The sequence below is a fragment of the Crinia signifera genome, chromosome 19 (assembly GCF_055691185.1).
Source record: "Crinia signifera chromosome 19, ASM5569118v1, whole genome shotgun sequence".
NCBI classification, from domain to species: Eukaryota; Metazoa; Chordata; class Amphibia; order Anura; family Myobatrachidae; genus Crinia; species Crinia signifera.
This window is the reverse complement of record NC_139226.1, coordinates 47262129-47284174: the sequence shown is the minus strand read 5'-3', so window position 1 is coordinate 47284174 and position 22046 is coordinate 47262129. Positions and strand designations below refer to the sequence as shown.

Genomic DNA, 22046 nt, shown 5'->3' with positions numbered 1-22046 from the left:
GACATGTGGCCGGGCCCCCCAAACACTTAATCCGGCCCTGTCTGCAGATATATCTATTGACTGATCGGGCAACGGAGCGTGTTCTCCATGCACACTGCCCAATCCGTCGGGACAGACATCTCAACTGGGAGAGCACATTTGAATGCATCTGCCCATTGAACTGTCAATCACAGGCTGCTCCCGCCACAGGTTTATGGGCAGTCGGTGTATCTCCCGTATGCACAGAACAATGCTCCAATATATCTTTGGATATACTGGGCATTGGCTGTGTTCTCCAGCCGATGTGATATATCTGTGAGTGACAGCGTGTGTGTACGCACCTTTTAGATTTTTAAAGCTCTGCTGTGAATGGAGTCATATAAGAAAAGATCTGATTATTTGGGACTGAAGCATGTACCTTTAATGACTGGTACAACATTGTTCTCTTGTTCCTTGACTCAAGAAATAACATTACCTTTCCTTTTTTTTCTGCCCTAGGTCAATAGAATACATTCTCTCTGTTTTTAATATCCCTGATGTGAGTTGTATTTTTTTGTACATTTTAAATGTATTTCTTTACAACAGGTCCGGCGTTGGGTCTCCAGTAATTGGGGACATAGATGGAGACTACCACCATGATAGCCGAAGGAATACATTAGAGTGGACACTGCCGGTTATTGACTCCAAAAACAAGTCCGGAAGTCTGGAGTTCAGCATCGCCGGTCACCCCAACGATTTCTTCCCAGTGACAGTGTCATTTGTATCCAAGAAGAACTACTGCAGTATACAGGTTAGAACAGAACGTTCTCTTACCACCTCTCCGAATGGGGTCCTGTCATTCATTTACAGTCCAGGTGCTGTTTAGAGATTTAGGGGGTATTCAATCCCCACTGCTATTTCCGACGTGGGAAATAGCGACGGCCGCCTATTCGATGCTGTCTTGCCCGACAGCATTGAAGAGGCAGATTGACCGAACAGGCCCGACTTTAAAAGCTGTCGGGCCCGTTTTGACGATAACGGCCTTGAATTGTCGCAATCACGGACGAATCTCGACAATCCACGGCCGTTTACGTGTAGAAAAGAATGACCTTCCAGAAAGGGCCTACTTCAGGAAGGCTCACTAAGCAGCGTGTTTGCTAGCCCTGAAACACCTGGCCAAATGTTTATTCCGCCGCCACGACAGATCCCCCCCCCCCCCTGTACAATGCAAGGGGATGTACACAAACATGTCCCCTCACATGCAGCCAATCATTTATAAGGCAAAACCATGTCTTGTAAATGATAGCCCCTTTAGAAAACATCTGTTAGGCCGGTATATCGCACAGCCGCCAAATGCTTCACCCCTATACAAAACTTAAAAACCAGCTTTCCAGACCCACTTCTTCATCAACACCAGCAACTTCTCATCTTAGCCTATGCTCAGGTATCCAGACGCCGGGTCGACCAGGTGTATATCGACCATGTTATGGTTAGACGGCTAGTGCGGCAGTAACCTAGTTAGGCGACTGTCACATGGCCGACTGGAGTTTTTCAGGATCTTTTTGGTGCAGGTCCACTTGGATCGTACTTTACAATCAAAGTGGACATAGAGTTAGACTACAATAGTGTGCTAAGCGTATCGAAGCACCGTGCCCGAAGCATAGCGAGCCATGCGAAGGGTCCACATATGCAGTGGACCCTTTGACATTTGGCACCAAAATGAAGTCACTTTTTATCTTGTTTAGCTCATTTCTTTAGGACATATTTTAGGCCCGATTCCGAACTGACCACTAATGTGCGAATCCGCAGTGGGCACGACAGAAATTGCCCCTCCCTAAATTGTGCGAGAATTGTGAATGGATCGCTAATCGCAATCCTCTGGCCAATCCATATACACAATTCCTGAACTATCCAACCGGTTTTGTCATCCGCACAATTTGTGAGTAGCCCTGATCCTTCAACAAATCTACGACTGAGACAGGCTTGAAGTGGTCATTGCTGATGTCACAGACCCTCCTCAAACACGCCGCACACCTGCAGGTTTTTTCTAGACAACCAGAAAAAAAGTCCGGTTTCCGCCCCAACGCTGGCTTCCTGTCAGTCAAAGACCGACAGGAAGTCGGTGTTTATAATTCATACGCATTTTCTGTTGCTATTCACCCTTGTGCGTGCACAACGCATACAGTCTATCAATAATTGCTCGATTTTTGCAAATCCTCTGATTAGCGATAAACTGAATCAGGCCCTTTGTTAAGTAATACAGAACCCTTATAGCTCCACATAAATCGATGATTATGATATTAAACCCATGTGTTCCTCACAACAGAACCATTCATTCTATTTCTCTCTCTTGTTTAGGTGACCAAAGTGACTCAGGTGGATGGTAACAGCCCTGTCAGGTATTCTACGGAGACCGCGTTCCTGGTGGATAAATATGAAATTCTGTAACCAGCTCCCAGTTTGAGGGTTTATCGGCTGCAAATAATTTTTTTTTTTCTTTAAAAATTTAAAATAAAAGCGTCATAAGGGTTTTTCTTTATGTCTTGCACTTTACAGGCATGCAGGAACCCCCTACAAACTTTTCTGCAGATCATACTCACTCCTACAGAGCCGGGAGCCAGATTTGTGTTCCTTGTTTTCATTTTGTTTTTTATTCCTTGCTTGCAAAAAAGAGGACGATCAATGTAAATTGTCCAGCGGCAGCAAAAGAAGAATAATTTATATACCTAGGCCTGTTGTTAGTAAGTAGATTCTCCATATTCTGGAATACTCTCTAATTTTTATGGGTTGGTCATCATTTAGCCAATTTATTTTTTGGGGGGAGGCAAATTGTGGATTTTTTTTTTTTGTGGGCAAAGGGAAGATGTGGGCACACCTAGTGATCTCGCGGGGAGTGATTGAGGAAGGAATGGACAGGACATGCCTTTTTGTAATCCTGTATAAGTACTTAGAGAATACTCACATTCCGTAACACAGAAACGTTGTTCTGTAACCAAATAAATGAGTTGAGAATGGAATGTGCGTGGTGTTATTGTGTTGTAATGTGCTCTTTTAAGGGTTCTTTATGTTTAACTGGTAAATCATTCCCGTATTCTGAATGTGCAAGGCCTGAGTCATCAATATCGGACACAGCATTAGACTTGCTCCAGCAACATGCTTGGTGCAGATTTACCAGTGTGAGCAAGGATGCATCGGAGTTCTTCAGTGACTCTCCCACAACACGTCTGGAAGACTGCGCAATTCTGGGGGTCTGAATACCCACCGCATCACATTGTAGCACATTTCCAATTCATTTCTGGGGTGGGGCGTCTACATCAGAGTTGCAACTCCGCTTGCACAAACAATGGAGCCTGTGTGCTCATAAGACTTTAAGGTGCATACACACGGAACCATTTGGGAAACAATCCTATATCGTTAAACGATTTCCTCAGAACTCCTGGACAATGATTTGGTGTCAGTTAGTGAATGATTGTACATTGATAACACGATTTTTTTGATTGTATGCCTTAAGTTAAGGCATACAATCAGATGCGATATCGCATCGCATGCGATAAGATGACCCGATTTTTCCATAGGAATCAATGTTAAAATGGACTGAGTCCATTTTAACATGGAATTCAATCGGAAAAAGGGGTCCTTTTCATACCCCTACTATCCAAGTGGGCATGGAGTTGGATATAAACCTGTAGCGAGCCACCGAGCCCGAAGCGTGGCGAGCGGACACAGAATGCTACGCTACGCTCGCCACAGGTTTATATCCAACTCCATGCCCACTTGGATAGTAGGGGTATGAAAAGGACCCCTTTTTCCCATTGAATTCCATGTTAAAATGGACTCAGTCCATTTTAACATTGATTCCTATGGAAAAATCGGGTCATCGCATCGCATCCGATGGTCGCATGCGATGCGATGCGCCCGATCCGACCCGATTTCTAAATCGGATGCCCAGATACTACATAAGTACCTATAATGCATATTATATATATCGCTTGCATCTATGCTGTAGTATAGTATTGTGTGTGTGTGTGTGCGCTCGTGCGCGTACGTGCGGTGATGAACAATGGGGAGGATAGGGAGTGTCTAATGCCACGATGGAGATGGAAGCCTGTATGGTAACATGTTACTGCAAGGACAGATAAGGTAAAACAAACCCAAAAGGCTTTGTTATGTATGACATCAATAGTAATACAGATGAAAGTTGGCTTTGGGAAGAGGGAATGTATAAAAGGAGGGGTAGTGGGTGACCAATAAAGCAGCACTACAATGTGCAGATTTCACATTGTGTAATGGAATTCTACAATGTACAATATCTTTTAAAGCTCCTTTCTGTATTGTCTGATTACTTGTGTTTTGTAACATCACAATAACATACATTACAGGCTTATATAGATTGCCACCCCCTGCGGACAATAGACATGTCCTGTACACATCACACACATATAGCACCATACTGTACCTTTCCCTGTTCTACAGTACTATACAAGAGCCAGGCACCATATTTTGGTACCGTTGCTCCTGATACACTACACTGATCACGTGAGAACATACAATATAAGGAGACACTGGACCTCAGATCTTTAGTATAAACAGACCCGTCATTTCCCACAGCTGCGAGCATTACACAATCCTGGATACCACCAACATCCCTAATGGGGGCTGCATGACACAAATGTACAGAGCTGTGGGATTTTTTTTTCTCCTTCACGATAAAATAAAAAATGGAACCTGTTACAGTCTAATAGTGGGTACACAGGGTGAGATTTCTACTATTTTCCTATTCGATATTGCTCATAGAAGCAAATGTTTTGTCAAGCAAGACTATATAGTAGAAATCAAATTGAATGCCAAAATGAATTAAATGGCATATCGAATCGAATTCCACATCTAACCATGTGTACCCACTATTAGAAATCTAACTGGCTCATACATAAATCATTTCTTTTAATAAAAAAAAAAATATTTAAAAATTTTTGGAGAAAGATTACTCTGTGGGAAGGAGGGGGTAGTGAGCCGAGGTTCCTCTGTCTCCACAGTGTTACTTATAGCATGCCTTTAGCTTCCTCCCTGTTAGTGCACATTGCTGGCCAAGCTGGGGTTTTATTTCATTCATACAAATATCATAGCTGTACATACCTGCCCCCTACAGCAGGATGAGTCCCCCAAGCACTCACATTCTACTAATGTAGCCAGTGCCAATTGCAGCTGGATGAGCCCCCTCCAGTACTCACACTCTACTGGTGTAGCCAGTGCCTAATGCAGCAGGATCAGTCCGTCCCGTCCCCCCCCCCCCCCTTCCCCAGCACTCACATTCTACTAATGTAGCCAGTGCCAAATGCAGCAGGATGAGGATCCCCCCCCCAGCACTCCCATTCTACTGGTGTAGCCAGTGCCTAATGCTGCAGGATAAGTCCCCCAGCACTCCCATTCTACTGGTGTAGCTAGTGCCTCAGCCTCAATGCAGACTGGTGTAGCCAGTGCCTAATGCAGCAGAATGAGTCCCCCCTGCACTCACAGTATACTGGTGTAGCCAGTGCCTAATGCAGCAGGATGAGTCCCCCTTACTAAAGCTGAAAATGCAGAACCAGATGTAGGGGAACCTACAGTATTGTACAATAGCTCACTGACCCAAGGACAACCCGGATTAATGGAAGCAGAACAGAAGATCCTTAAGGATTTAACCATTTGCAGTCCAAATTCTTATTTCCAATTTTTTTTTATTCAAAAATGGTCTACATTGAATGTTGATCGATGTTAATGTTCTTATTTTAAATTGTCTCACCTTTGGATCTGCTATTATCACTTGGGCTATTGAGCCTGACTAGACGTTGGACCTGAAAGGGTTAAGGGTGGTGTAAAGAAGGCAATGAGGGATAGGTGTCTGATATTTGTATTATTTCACTTTGCAAAGATCCTTGGTGCTTATCATTATCATAGGGATACAAACAAAGATCAGTGAGTCTGGGGGAGATCGGAAGCATTTCCACCGCAACGCTCCCCGTTGCCCCTCGTTGAATGGGTATGGATCATTGGATAGACATGAACTAGGTTGACAAGCATTAGGTCAACACCACTAGGTTGACATGACTGAATGTTGACATGGGTTAGGTCGACAGGGTCATTGGGTCGACACAAGCATTAGGTCGACATTTGGAAGGTCGACAGTTAAAAGGTCAACATGGGGTTTTTCACCTTTTTTTGTCCAGAATGTCGACACAGACACTGAAACGTAGCACTGCATCCCCTCGCTGCGCTCGCCATGCTCGGCACACTACTTTATTCTCCCACCACACCATAGTGATGGTAGGGCAAAAAATACCACCTGTCGGCTCCAAAAAAAAGTGAAAAACCCTATGTCGACCTTCCCCATGCCAACCTAATTCGACCTAACCCATGTCGACCTTCAGTCATGTTGACCTTCATGCATGTCGACCAAGTGGTGTCGACCTAATGCTTGTAGACCTAGTGACCGTATCCCAGTTGAATTCCCCCTGTATTCTGCCGGCCCCGTGTGGGATGTGGGATAGTCTAAAAAAATCTGGACAGTCCCGCAAAAAAATCAGGACAGTTGGGATGTATGCTACAGTATATGTAGGAGTACATAGCCATGCTTATCAGTGTTCCTTTCATAATGTCCCTGAAATGCTTTTTCGAAAGTAGTCAAGCGTGGCCTATCTCTTATATATTTGGCTACATCTGTCACTCAAAGTGTGTCTGAAGCTGTAACGCTGGGTGGAGCCTCTGACTCACATGACTGACTCACACGACAGAGAACCAGCCCAGTGAGCCCACAGTGCCAGACACCCTCTGCCATGTTACACAGCAAAGACACAGCTACTCACCAGACACAGCAGGTGAGCGCCCCACACCTCCATACCTCCCAACATGACCCTCTCCAGGAGGGACAGAATGCTCTGTTTGTGGACTTCCATCTTAATTTATGATTGTCATCACCTGTTTTAAACAGGGTAATTGATAAGAAAGGTGTTTAAGCACAGGTGATGGTAATCCATAAATTAAGAAGAACGTCCAGAAACAGAACAATGTGTCCCTCCCCCCCATTCACGGCAACCTCACGATTAAATGGCACATGCAAAACACTGACATGGCTATGGTCGACAATGAAAAAGGTTGACATGAGTTTTTGAAGATTTATTTTTCACATTTTCAATGTTTTCATATTCATTCTCATGTGTCGACATGGACACCAATGAAGTGCCACACTTATGTCAACATGTACATGTGTTGACCTTTCTGTGTTGATTTTTTCTTGTGGCGATTCGCGGCACCCCCCGGCGACCCCCCTCCCGCGATTCACAGCACCCCCCCCCCAATTCGCGGCGACTCCCGCGATTTGCGGCCCCACCCAGTGACACACCCCCTCCTGCGATTCGTGGCACCCCGCGACCCCCCCCTCCCACGATTTGTGCCAACCCCCCAGGCCCCCCCTTCCTCGCGGTACCCCCCACCCCCGGGACCCCCCCTACTGCGATTCCCCCCCCTGTCATTGCGGCAACCCCCCCCGCCCCTGCGACCCACCCTTCCACGATTCACTGCAACCCCCCGCGTCCCCCCCTCCCACGATTCGCGGCACCCACACCCCCCCGCGACCCCCCCTCCCGCAATTCACGGCATCCACCCACGACCCCTTCTCCCGTGATTCACGGTAGGAGGAGACACTGACTCAGGGCCACCATCCTGTACTGCCACACTGGACCCTCACCCACTGGCAGAAGCTGCACAATATCTCCCACCCTCCTCTTTAGTCCCCCTTATGTCCACAAACCCTTATCACTACCCAGCCTCCTGTTTTCCTGTGTTGTGACCTCCGCCAGTGGGGAGTCGCTGACTCAAAAACACCATAATATATTTTTGCACACACACCTAAACAACATGCACACACAGCCCCCCCCCACACCCACAAATGTCACTGTACCATCCACACTATCAATGTACATCTTACTCTGTAACCGCTTTTTAATTAAACAAAACAATACACACCCCCTTCCAAATCATATGCTCTCTATTTAACACATTTCACCTATAACTCAAGTTGCAATACAGGCCATCTTTCATACAATTCTAACCATCTTTCTCATATACAAATGTTCACAAATTAAGGGGGCGCAGCCCCTTACGAAATTGTGAAGAGCGCCTGTAGGGCGCGATGAATCACCTAGTTCATATATTAATCAGCTTCTAGACCCACTACTATATGTTCCCATTTACCTTCATTCTTTCTTTAAAAATTCTGTAAACATAAGGGTACAACTTCGCTGGGAACATTTGGGTAGTTTAGTCATTCAGCTCCACTCCTGCATGTTTTTACTTGTAGTATTCAAACATCTGTGAACTGAGGTTCATGTTCTGTCTCTGCCTTCCTCTAGCTTCAAATTTGGATTTCCAAAATCAGAACGCAGCTGGCAACTCACAGCGCAGAAAGTACAAAGGATGGGGCAAAGTTTTCCATTGCCAGTTTTTCATTGCTTGAAGCACCCCATTATTTTACAGGAGGTTTTATGTATAATATCGGGGGGCTGCTGTAATAAGCAGTTGTCAATTCAGTCAATATGTAAGCAACATTTCAGTGAAGAATTGGTGTGCCTGAAAGGTCAGGTGAGACATACACCTTTCACACTAAGGCATATATTCAATTGAGGTTAAAAAGAGGGCAGTTTTCAAAATTAATAGGTTGGAAGGGGTTCCGATATATTCAATGCTAGCTGTTTTTTTCTTGGCAGGTCGAAATCTTCTGACCTGCAAGAAACCTGGTGGATTGGTGGAATGGCTGCTAATCCACCTGCTTTTGACGGAAACACAGCCAAAACTGAAAGGTTTTGGCCATGTTTCCGGCAATCTCAATCCGTCATGAAAAGATGTCGGATTGAGACAGGGAGGATGATGCCGGGTGAGCAACAGCAGCTTACACGGTGCCGTCCTGTCCGCTGCCTCCCGTCACCTCCCGCTTTTTCCTGTACCCTCCCGCTGCCTCCTGTACCCTCCCACCACCTCCCGTACCCACCCGCCGCACTCACCTGTCCCAACTCCTTCTGCCTCCCGCCACCTCCTGGGCGATCCTGCCGCTGCACTCACCCAGTCCCCACACCGGTCGGGTGAGCATCAATCAGCGGCCAAATCCGACATCCGGATTTGGTCTCTGCATTGACTAGATCATGTCGGATCCATTCCTTCAAAAGAAATTCAGAATGGATTTGACATCAATTGAATATACCCCTAAGACTTTCACCTGGAAAATAGGTGGGTAAACCCCGGCCATGTATGGGTCCGCAACCCAGGTGGTTATTCGTGGGACCGATCAGAAATGATGCGGTATGAAATGGGGAATCCAGATCACTCTACCCGGGTTACATTAAAAGGGGTATGGGCCATGGGTTGACCCATATTAGGTCCACATGCATTGGGTCGCCCACTGGAGGTGGACAGGGCTTGGGTCGATACATGAAATCGGTCGACATGGCTAAGGTCGACAGGGTTTTAAGGTCAAAACATGCCTTATGTCAACAATGGGAAGGTGGACAGTCAACATGGGGTTTTCAAGTTTTTTGGCCTGATTGTCGACATGGAAACCGTCAGAATGTGCTGCCGCCATGCTTCGGGCATGGTGTCTTTTTTTCGGGTGCCAGACGGGATCCCGACAGTCATTTACCCGCCATCAGGATCCCGACTGTCAAAACTCTGACAGACGGTTGCCCGATGGCCAATAGGTGCAAGGGGCTTTGTTGCGCTGACCATGCTGTCTGAGTCCGGACAGTCGGTATCCCGACGACGGGCTAATGACTGTCGGGATCCCGACTGTTGGAACCCTATACCACACCCCTTTTTTCTCCCACCACGTCGTAGTGGATGATAGGGTATGAAATACCGCCTGTCGGCACATTTCGACATCAAAAGAGCTCAATGAGACTTATAACTCTTCCACATCAGAGCCAGGGATGTGGACCCAGGACATATAACCCAGGTGAGACTTTTTTTTTGCAAATAAAGTTTTATTAAAGTGTTTACTGACATAGCAAAACACATCCAGAAAGGATACGGCAAGCACAGAACATGTATACAGCAGGTGTCAGCAGAAAATGCTACAGTGAAAGCAAAGGCTGACAGTAAATAGTACAAACGTCAATTCAAATATAGCGGATGTATTAACTAATGCTAATTCCAATAACGTCATACAAATTGCAGTACCTAATAAACAGGTAAAGAGAAAAGAAAGTGTCAAGATATCAGGGAAGAAAAAGAAAGAAACAGAGAGAGAAAGGACAGAGAAAAAGACAGAGATGAAGTGTCAATCTCCCCCCCCTAAATAAAATACATGCTAAAAAAAAAAAAATAGGATGCACAGAGAAGGGAATACATCACTTTTTAGAGTTTTATTGTTCAGTTTCTTTGTACACCAGCCAGGGATACCAAGTGGTGGTCAACCAGGGTTTACTTGGATATTTTTCTTGGGTCCCTGCCTTCATGAAAAAGAGATCCCATGTGGGCCCCACCTCCTTCTCTATTGATAAGGTTCCAGGCAAGCATCACACCCACCGTGCCTTCATTAGGAAGTGCCTTACAAACTTCTCTGTTTTGATCATTCACATGCTTTCAGCTGTGCCAGGCCACAGTGAAAACACACTGAAATCAACACGCAAGTAAAGCTGTGTACACACGGGGAGATATATTGCTCAGCAATATATTGCTCAGTGCCTCCTGTTCATCAGCGACCAGAGATGGTCGCTGATGAACAGGAGACTCTGCCGGGGGAAGAGGCAGGGAAACAAGCTCCTGCGACCAGCGACCATCAGGGGCTGCACACGGGAGCGTGCACCTGGCGATTTATCGCCGACAGCACAAACAAATCACTGGCAATATGGTCGCTCAACGACCATATTGCCAGCGATATGTGCTGAAATCGCCCCCATGTGTACACAGCTTAAGACATACAGGCGGAATTTTTTTAGGATAAGAGATTCAGAAAGCTGCAAATCAAACTGGTTGGATGGACATGGACATTTCTTACCAAATCTCTCACCAAATCCCCTTATGTGAAGACTGGGCTGCTCCCTCCCTCCTGATCTGTGCCAGATAGAGGACAGCAGGGGCGGGCTGGGCCGGGGGGCAGGGTGCCATCTGCCCCCCAGGCCGCTCTGGCTGCTGTGCTGCGGGCCGCGCCGCCGTGGCCGTGTCCGAGGCCGCATTGCCGTTTTTTTTTTTTTTCACTGCCGGCGGCCATGTTCCTGTGGTTTTTTATATGATGTCTGCGGCCACAGGAACATGGCCGCCGGCCTCCACGGCTACGTGGAGGAGGGCTCCGGCCGGCAGCCTGTTCCCTCTTATCCCCGGCGGGCGGCAGTGGCAGTCGGCAGACGCTGGGTGCGGTGGGGACGTCATGACGTTGACGCCTCCCACCCACGCGTCTGCACTCAGAGACAGACTGGACTGGAGGAAGGCTGGGGCCGCCCGCTGAACTACTCGTGGGGGACACTTCAGGAGGCCGCCGCCGCAGAGAGGGGAACTGAAATTTGTGGAGCCTGGTCGAGGATAAAACACAGACACAGTAGTAAGTTAACATAAAAAACGACATATCTGCTGTGCTGTTTCATGTATATTAATAATAATGCAATGACACCACAGGCTGCTCCCCCTGTATAATAATTTGTGTCATGGCATTACTATTAATAATAGTAATGCCATGACACAAATTATTATACAGGGGGAGCAGCCTGTGGTGTCATGGCATTACTTTTATATTATACTGGGGGAGCAGCCTGTGGTGTCATTATTATTGTACAGGGGGAGCAGCCTGTGGTGTCATGGCATTATGCCATGACACCACAGGCTGCTCCCTCTGCATAATAATAATAATACCATGACACCACAGGCTGCTCCCCCTGTATAATATTAAAGTAATGCCATGACACCACAGGCTGCTCCCTCTGTATAATAATAATGCAATGACGCCACAGGCTGCTCCCCCTGTATAATAATTTGTGTCATGGCATTACTATTATTATATTATACAGCGGGAGCAGCCTGTGGTGTCATTGCATTATTATTATACAGCGGGAGCAGCCTGTGGTGTCATTGCATTATTATTATACAGCGGGAGCAGCCTGTGGTGTCATTGCATTATTATTATACAGCGGGAGCAGCATGTGGTGTCATTGCATTATTATTATACAGAGGGAGCAGCCAGTGGTGTCATGGCATTACTTTTATATTATACAGGGGGAGCAACCTGTGGTGTCATAATTATTATTATACAGGGGGAGCAGCCTGTGGTGTCATGGCATTATGCCATGACACCACAGGCTGCTCCCTCTGCATAATAATAATGCCATGACACCACAGGCTGCTCCCCCTGTATAATATAAAAGTAATGCCATGACACCACAGGCTGCTCCCTCTGTATAATAATAATAATAATGCAATGACGCCACAGGCTGCTCCCCTGTATAATAATTTGTGTCATGGCATTACAATTGTTATATTATACAGCGGGAGCAGCCTGTGGTGTCTTTGCATTATTATTATACAGCGGGAGCAGCCTGTGGTGTCCGGTCTTTTACGCAGGGGTGCAGCCTGTGGTGTCCTGTCTTTTACGCAGGGGTGCAGCCTGTGGTGTCTTGTTCTTTATTTATGCAGGAGAGCAGCCTGTGGTGTCCTGTTCTTTATATATGTAGGAGAGCAGCCTGTGGTGTCCTGTTCTTTATTTATGCAGGAGAGCAGCCTGTGGTGTCCTGTTCTTTATTTATGCAGGAGAGCAGCCTGTGGTGTCCTGTTCTTTATATATGCAGGAGAGCAGCCTGTGGTGTCCTATTATTTATTTATGCAGGAGAGCAGACTGTGGTGTCCTGTTCTTTTCATATGCAGGAGAGCAGCCTGTGGTGTCCTGTTATTTATTTATGAAGGAGAGCTGCCTGTGGTGTTTTAATTAAAAACCTGCATTTAACAATGCGCTACTTATGGGCCACTTATGCGCTACTTATGGGCCAGTGCTCTTGACTTGCCCCCCAGGCTAAAAGTTGCCAGCCAGCCCCTGGAGGACAGGTTGCATAAATAGGGCCCAATAGACTGTGGGGCCCCTATTCTCCTCTGGGCATGTCAAGCCCTAGTTTATGGGGAATGCAGCCTGCCCTGTTCTGGATGCCGGAATCATTAGATTGACCTTTGGTAGGCATACACAGAGGGTGGGGGGTGGGGGTTCTGAGTTTCTAAAAATGCCTAGATGCCGATCCAACATGCCGATTTTTTTATTTTTATATGGAGCCTCGGGCTGTGCATCTGCCAGCAGCTGTGTCCGTTTATTATGGGATCTATATCATCACTTCCAGGACGCCCTGTTCCTCTCTAGTTCTCAATGACATTGGCTGTATATTTGGGGTCAGTGTCCTGGTGTACAATAAATCAGATGCCTCTCTGACTGTATGTATTCTTGGAATTGAGGAAAACCTTAAATCTGACCAAATCCCCAACTCCAGTTGCTGAAATGCAGCCCCAAACTTGCAAGGAACCTCCATCATGCTTCAATGTTGACCGCAGACACTTATTATTGTACCACTCTCCAGCCCTTCAGTGAATAAACTGCCTTCTGTTACAGCCACATATTTGACTGATCAGTCCTGAGCTCCTGCTGCCATTTTTCTGTACTCCAGTTCCTATGTTTTCGTGCATAGTTTAGTGACTTGGGCATGTTTCCACGTTGAAGCAAATCTTCTATGAAGACAGCTTCTGGCCAGACTTCTCTGAACAGTAGGTGGGCGCATCTGGGTGCAGCTGATTTCTGCCAGTAGTCTGATATCTTCTCAGAAGGGAAGTAACCATGTGTCTTTCATCTGATGAACTAAGAGCCTGATTTTGGTTGATCAGTCCCCAGCGTATTTGCATCGGGACCTATTTTTTGTCTCTGCGTATGAGTATATCACATATGTTCACGTGTAGGGCTGCAGTGCGGACGTCTTTGGTGACTTGCACAGCTGCCGAGGCATTCACACGGGGGGGGGGGGGGGGGTAGGATGGAGACGGGCAGGGGGCTATCCCATGGGGATGCCCAGTGCTTCCTGGGCGTGTCCACAAAAACTGTGGGTACGCCCAAGAAAATGCTGGGCGCCCCATGCGAATACAGGCGGGCATCTTCCTGCCGGGGGCGGGCGGCTGACAACACTGGACGCCCTTTTCTCAGTCAAGATGCCGCAAATATCGGTCAGTCAAGACTGACTTTTATTTAAAATCCCATGATTTTGCCCCTGTACGCTCCCCCGCGAATGGATGTTTATGCTAAACATCCATTTGCAATGCGGTGGGGATGTTCGCACAGCAGTGTTGGGGGGGGCAGGCATTGGCTCACCAGGTGGGCATTGGCTCGCCCCTCAGGGCAGCATTAGATGCCTTTTTTCAGCAGCGACTTTACGCTACTCAGGGAGTCAACCCGAATTAGGCCATACGTTTCATTGGCCAACCACTGCATCTTTGGTCCTCAATGATGTCTTATTGTGGTTCTTCCAAAGAGCTTGAACAGCACACCGTGAAACCCCAGTCTGATTTGAAAATCTTTTCCTGAGAGAGATCTTGCTGATGTAGTATACTGGTACTAGCTCCACTACTGGTATACTACCTCATCATGGGGGATTATGCTGATTCACTCAGAAAAGCACAAAGAAAGAGAGTTAGATTTGGAGGTTTTATTGTTTCTGTGCAGGATAAATACTGGCTGCTTTATTTTTACACTGCAATATAGATATCAGTTTGAAGTACACCCCCACCCAAATCTAATGGTGCGTACACACGGGGGGAGATATATTGCTCAGTGTCTCCTTTTCATCAACGACCAGAGATGGTCGCTGATGAGAAGGAACCTCTGCTGGGGGAGCCACAGAGGTAATCAGATGGTCGCAGGAGCAAGCTCCTGCGACCAGCGATTACAATGGAGCAGAAAACGGGAGCGCGCACCCAGCGATTTATCGCCGGGGCACACTCCCGTCACTGGCAATATGGTCGCCTGCGACCATATTTCCAGCGATTATAGCCCCTATCGCCCCCGTGTGTACACAGCATAACTCTCTCTGCACAAGTTACATCAGCCCTACCTGCAATGCATATGTTTTTTTCCCTTAGAGAGTGATTGTGCCTTTCCGAGTGAATCAGAATAACCCCCCATGTCTTGTTGCTGTGCTCATTCTTGCCATGGTGTATGAAATCATGGTGCCATGAAACGGTCTTCCACAACCTTACCTTTGTAGCAAGGTTTTGCTGTTCCTCACCCAGCTTTAAGCCTCCTACACAGGTGTTTCTGTTTCAGTTAATGACTACATGTGAAAATGATGATCATGATCACCTGATTGATATGATTTGTTAATCATACACCTGACTATAATACTACAAAACCCTAAAGGTGCGTACACACGGGGGCGATTTTGTATAATATCGCGGGAAATATGGTCGCTAAGCGACCATATTGCCCACGATGGGAGTGTGCACCGGCGATATATCGCCGGGTGCGCGCTCCCGTTTTTACCCCTGTAGTGACCGCTGGTCGCAGGTACATGCTCCTGCGACCAGCTGATTACCACTGCCGGGCTCCTCCGGCAGTTTCTTTTTCATCAGCGACCATCTCTGGTAGCTGATGAAAAGGAGAAACTGAGCAATATATTGCTCAGCAATATATGGCTGAGCAATATATCTCCCCCGTGTGTACAGGCAGAGCCAGATTAAGGTCTAAATGGGCCTGGAGCTGAAAATTATCAAGGGCCTATTATGCGCAATAATAGGGGTTGTGGCCAGCACCTAATAATGTGTCAGGCGTGACCAGTGTTCTGGTTGAGTGGTCTGCTCATGGGTGTGTCTCTATTTGTGTAAACACTTTCAACTAATTATATATATATATATATATATATATATATATATGTATATATATTACTAATTCTGACACTCCCAGGATGCAGGGAGATATATTGGCGGGTGCCCTCCAAAGGTGCACCCGCAGGATGCCGCTGTCCTAAGATACTTACGGGGTGAGGCGGAATTCCAGTCCTAAAAAAATACTAAAAGCCAAAACTTGATAGACAACATTTCAGCATCTTTTATGTTGTCAACTAAGTTTACCACACCATATACCCCTTATACAAATCAGGCAACACAATAGTAACCCTCTTATATTGTACTTGCCTCTTACACATTATGCCACATGGAATGAGTCAAAATTCACGTTATGCCACACAGATTAAGGCAAAATTCATATTTTTCCACATGGATTGAGCCAAAATACACACTATACCAAAACCAATTGAGCCAAAATTTACAATATGCTTCTCAAACAGGGACATTGCACGCCGAAGGTGCGCATTAAAAATTTACACCATAATGCCCATTACATGTTAAGCCACACACCATAATGCCAATTAAAATTGAAGCTACATAAATGCTGCTTACCTACATGCTCATTGCCAGGGGTTCCATGCTCATTGCCATATGGGATTACATGTTCATTGCCAAGGGGGAATACAGGGCCGGCGCTGGCCGCTCAGCAGCTCCTGCAAAGCAGGGAGGCGCCATGCTTCAAAGGCGCACTCTCCCTGCTCTGCTGCTAAAGCTGCCTCAGCCCGGCCCCTCGCCTTCACTGCCTGCATGCCGCCCGCAGCGCTTGTCTGACAGCGCCGTGCGGCAGTATGAAGTACTGGAAAGTGGAGAGATGGAAGCAGCTCCCTGCGTGCGCCCCGCTGTGTGCGCACACAAACACACTCCGACTAGTCCTACAAACTAGTCCACCTCCTGCCTCCTATCATGTAACAGCAACGTGCGGTCACGTGACTCACGGCTGTTCCCCCCCCCCCCCCCCCCCCCCCCCCCCCCTACCCCTGCACCAGTCTCCGTACAGTATAGTACAGCAGCCTGGGTCATTACATTTTTCAGAAGTGTAAATAGCCAGCCAGCCAGCAGAGGGCGCTGGCCAGCTCGGATACTGCAAGCTGCCTGTCAGACACCACTCGCTGGTTCAACTCGGAGGAGCTGATCAGAACAGAGAGGAGGAACGTTCCAGCCTGGGCTAGGAATGGTGAGTATAACATGGCTAGGCTGGGTGGACTTTCTCCCCAGTAAGTACATGACTTTTTCCCTGCTGGGTTTCTTGTAAAATAGTTAATCTCTCCTGTCCTGAATTTAGCCAGCCTCTGACATGTAAGTATTACAGTACCTGAGCTGCATGGAGGTGGACAGGTCTTACAGGCAGGACAGAAGGACTACAGGTCCCATCATGCCCGTACATTAGGATTGTAATGCAGCTGATTTTGGCCCAACAGGATAGTGAGGATGTTATTCTTACTTGCCTGGTCCCATCCTCCCCTCTGCGGGTCAGCAGGCTCAATCAGCTTTCCGGCAGCCATGTGCCAGGTTTAAGCATTCGCTGTTACCCTGAATTTTTATATGTACATGTGGATGTTTGTCTTACGACAAGGCCTGCGTTTTCAATCTGTATTGCACTGTATATTTATTGTCTTCCAGGTACACGCTGACATGTGCCCGATGACATAGACCCTGTCAGATACCACGTTAGGCCCTTAATCTGTGGAGTGATATTTTTGTACCCACTTACTTGCCATGCTTGTTGAAACGCCACTGAGTGTTTGAAACCACTTGCTGCAAGATTAGTGTTAAACCAGTATGTGCACACCGCATATGGCAACATGCAGCGGACACCATTACCCATAAAGATCAGGAATTGCTGCTGTCTCCTGCGCCTCTGCCAGCGTGCATAACCCGCACTGGTCGTTATACACCAATGCCCCGCCATCTTTTATATTGCTGCTAACAATATTGGACCATTCAGGTACTACACTAGAGTGTCCATGATAATTATTGGTGGCATTTCCAATCTGTATGACCGCAAGCTCTGTTACATTGTAGCACTGCTGCTGCTGTTGTTTAGAACATTTACATGTTGTCGTTTGCACAAAGTGACCTACAGTGCCCATTTTTACCCAACCCCACCCAGTAGCAGGGACATACACTACCCACCCGTAACCTCCTTGCTCAGAAAAATACACACCCCACCTGTTAGCCCAGGGACATACACACACCACCCTACCCCTCATCCCCAAGAAATACACTTATTCCCCCTCCATCCCAGGGATATACACACTTCACACTTCACCGTGCCTCAACAGCCCATATTTTTTTTCCTGTTGGGGCCCAATCTGTTTGTCTTTTCCTTTTGGGGCTAAGACGTTTATTTTCTTGTGTAATGTTATTTATCTGCACATGCAGCTACATTGCACAATACATGCATCTCGATAATGTTCGTACAGAGTTGCAGTACGGATTCAGATGCACACACAAATAAGGGGTTATCCATTCCAATCTGCCCCGTATGTAAATATACACATTGAGACACAATATGCCTTCATATCGTGCTGTGTGTGTGTGTGTGTGTGGGGCCCATAAGGGAGAGGGGAGTGACCTGCATAAAAATTCAACAATCTTTGTTTTTATTATTATTTAATAGTTTAATTATAATGCCCCCCCCCCCCCATCCCCTCTTCCTAAACCTAATGTAGCAGGAATATATATATTTTTTATTTTTATTGTTAATATGGTGGCACTACTGTGCGACGTGTATAAGGAGCACTGTTGTGTTAATGTACATAATAATTGGGTGATTTTCCCCCTATAGGGGTACTATTCTATTGTAAGGCCATACCCCTTCCTTGTAAGACCTCACTCCTTTTGTACAGTATGGGAGGGCGCAAATTTATAATTTGCAGGAGGGCGCCAAATACCCTAGCACCGGCCCTGGGGGAATACATGCTCGCAGTAACTGCGGGACAGCCGCTGCCAGGCAGAAGTGACAGCCATTGACAGCCGGACAGAGTGCGGGAGGCTGCCCGGCTGTATTCAGAGCACTGCAGGTACCGGCTATTTGTAATAATACCCCTTTCACACCAGAAAATGCAGCAGGGATTTACCCGGGAATATGGTCCCAGGATCATGCAGGGACATGAGCCTAGTCCCTGCATTTTCTGATGTAAAGGGGAGAGAAACCCCCCCCCCCTCTTTTACCAGCTATATCGTTTAACCAGCCATATCTTCGGAACCAACAGACCCATTTACATGAGACCAGTATCATATTTAAGAACTTTTAAGTGGGATTGAAATTGGTCCCATGAAACTGGGCCATTTGGTTCCAGAGAAATCTGCCCTCAAAGAACATGAGCAGCCATGAAATTACATTTCAGAAATAAAAAAAATCGATTTACCCGCAATATCTCTGGAACCAATTAACCCATATGAACCAGCCTGGTATCAAATTGAAGGACCAGCGATTTGTGTTAGAATGAGATTGAACTTTGAACTTCTGTGATTCCAGGGGGGGAACTGGCAGTCGTCGGAAATGGGTGGGGGTGGCGGAATTAGCGGGTTCTATGTTATCCTATGGGGAAAATGTTCCAGCTTTGCTTTGCGGTATCTCCGGTTCCCGGGGGGGGGGGCTAGCGACGCGGGGCTGGACTCGTTGGAAAGCCCCAGTCCTCCTCTACAAAATGGGCCTATTTGGAGAGTGGGCCTGGAGCTGGAGCTCCATCAGGCCCATTGTGACTCCGGCCCTGGGAGAACCACACGTCCCCTCAAGCAGAGGTTCTTAGAGCACCGTAGGAACATAATCAATAAAATCATTACACATAACGTGTCTAAACACTTTGTGGAGAAACACTCTAGTGATCCTAGGAAACTTAAATTAATAGGTGTTGAATCTGTCCCCAAGACCATCAGGGGTGGAGATAGATTCAGGACACTCTGTAAAAGAGAAGTGTTCTGGATGTATCAAATGAATTCAATCTTTCCTAATGGCCTCAATGAGGCAGTGGAATTGAACAGTGTAATATAAGAACAAACACATATCTTTATATTTATTTTTTTATTTTTATTTATTTTTTATTGTTGTTATTATTTCTATATTTATTTTTATTTTCATTTCATTTATATATATTTGTATTCTAATGCCTCTATGAGACTATCTATAAAAAACATCGAGAAGATTGTCTCCCCACAACTATTGATATAACCAGCCAACCATAGGCAACTTACCAGCATTGTACAATGGACCCTTAAATCTGTTATATTATGTGCTTTATCGTTTATTCACATAATGTATTGATTTATGTACTTAGAATTAGTATCTGTATATTTGGTATGTGATTGTTCTATATTTTGTAACATATGTAATGTTTCAATGTCCCCAGTCTGATAGAGAAATCAGCTTAATTTTAGCTTATATCCACAAGATGTCGCCCTTCAACTATTAAACCACGTTCTCATGTGATGTACCACCTGTTTTGTCTATTGAGCAGGGAGATGTAATACATCCAAACAGCCATATGATTCATTAGGTGTAATTCATGAAACACATGAGACGGGCAAGATGGTCACGTGACTTCCGGCTTTTACACTGAAATTGAGGCTTGGAACGCACGCCAGTATCGCGCGCCTCTCACTGAATGTGCATGCGAGTCACATGCTTCTATCACGTGACCGCCTCCGCCCCATGTGCTCATGATCCTTCATTATTATTGGTTCTTGCCCCTGATGTTTATGTATCCGTGGCAACAGACTTATATATGGAAATTGTGAAAACAGAAATTGACCAATAGCGCTACTTGTACCTTTGAACTCTCCAATAGTAAAACCTCAGATTGCATCAATTTATGTTCTTTTTTAAAATGGTATATGTATTTTGCCTCCTTGTTCATATACATATTTCTCTCCTCATTTTTATGTTTTTTTATGTATTTTTAAAATGATAATGTGACTGATTCAGCGCAGGTGCACCTAGTCCCTCATCAGTAGGTGAGGTATATAAACAAACATCTTGCCACATCCTTTGATAAAGCTGCACTTTGATGCAGCGAAACGCGTCCACTGCACCAGCTACCCATCCAGCTACCTATCCACCTGTCATCTATCTGCCAACCCAGGATCCAGATCAGCCGCCACCGGAATGTTACATCATCCTTAAAGGAAACCGCTTATATGAAAATCTGGAGTTTTATCTCCCCAATACCAACTGATGGACACTGCTGACATGCAATCCTAAAAGGAGTAAACCACTTTTGGACCACCATTGCGGTAATTATACTTCCTTACCCTAAGGAGACTCTGTTTTCTGGAAATTAGGCGGCATACTAGGAATGGACCCTGTTGTAGACATATATGAGGCATACCTCCCAACATTTGCAGATCAGCAGTCGGGACGCCGAAATTTTCGGGGGCGTGGCCTAATTTGGGAGCGTGGCTTATACTCGCGGCTCCCCCGCGAGGCCACGCCACCATTTTGCAGCTATGGGGGCATGACCCAGAGGCTCTGTGAGCCTCTAGCCATGCCCCCAGCCCCCTGGCTGCGGGAATAGACGCTGTGCACATGCGCACAGCGTTTATTCCCCGCTGTTTAGCAGCTGACAGGGGGGACTCCCAACAGCCCCCCCACACCGCGGGACACTGCCGCCCGCGGGTGGGACAGCGGGACAGGCCCTGACAATTGGGACTGTCCCTCTAAAATCGGGACTGTTGGGAGGTATGTATGAGGTGCTGGTGCAAATATTTTCTTTTTTAATAATCTGTATGTGCAATTTATGTATTAAATTGTGAAATGTTATCATTGTCTAGCGCTACTATTATTGTGTATTTTTTTGTCTTTTTCTGAAAGGGACCCTCAATCCCTTTTGTTAGTAGCAGCTTTGCAACACAAACCACTACAGCGCCTATTGGGGTTGTTTTTACAACCATCTTTGTATCATTTTATTCTGGGCCAGTTTGGTTTTTAGATCTCTATTCTTCCAAGTCAGGGGCGGATTAGAATAATGGCCAGATAAGAAAGAAAATGCAAATGAAGTACAGAGACCAATAACATTAACATAGGGGACATTGAGGTTCTTAGCACAATAATGTGAGCCCACCTACCACGTCAAGGTGACCTCATCAGGTGGGTGGAGGGGAGGGGGGGGATTTTTAATAATTTTTTATAAAGAATTTAAAAAAAAAAAAAATATTTTTTTTTTATTTGGAGGAGGATGGGGAGATTGTGCTAGGCTATTCTATGCTGTGCT

At 46.3% G+C, this 22046-nt stretch overlaps 1 protein-coding gene across 1 annotated transcript in view; it reads left to right on the top strand.

The window, feature by feature from the left end:
• The window catches only part of ARCN1 (archain 1 coat protein complex I subunit delta), a 29764-nt gene extending 26789 nt beyond the window's left edge, over window positions 1–2975 (top strand). Inside the window, exons 9-10 of the mRNA XM_083162511.1 lie at window positions 565–769; window positions 2317–2975. Of these exons, the coding sequence (XP_083018637.1) occupies window positions 565–769; window positions 2317–2406 (295 nt within the window). The 3' untranslated portion in view covers window positions 2407–2975. The remainder of the gene's footprint in view (window positions 1–564; window positions 770–2316) is intronic.
• The last annotated feature ends 19071 nt before the right edge of the window (window positions 2976–22046 follow it).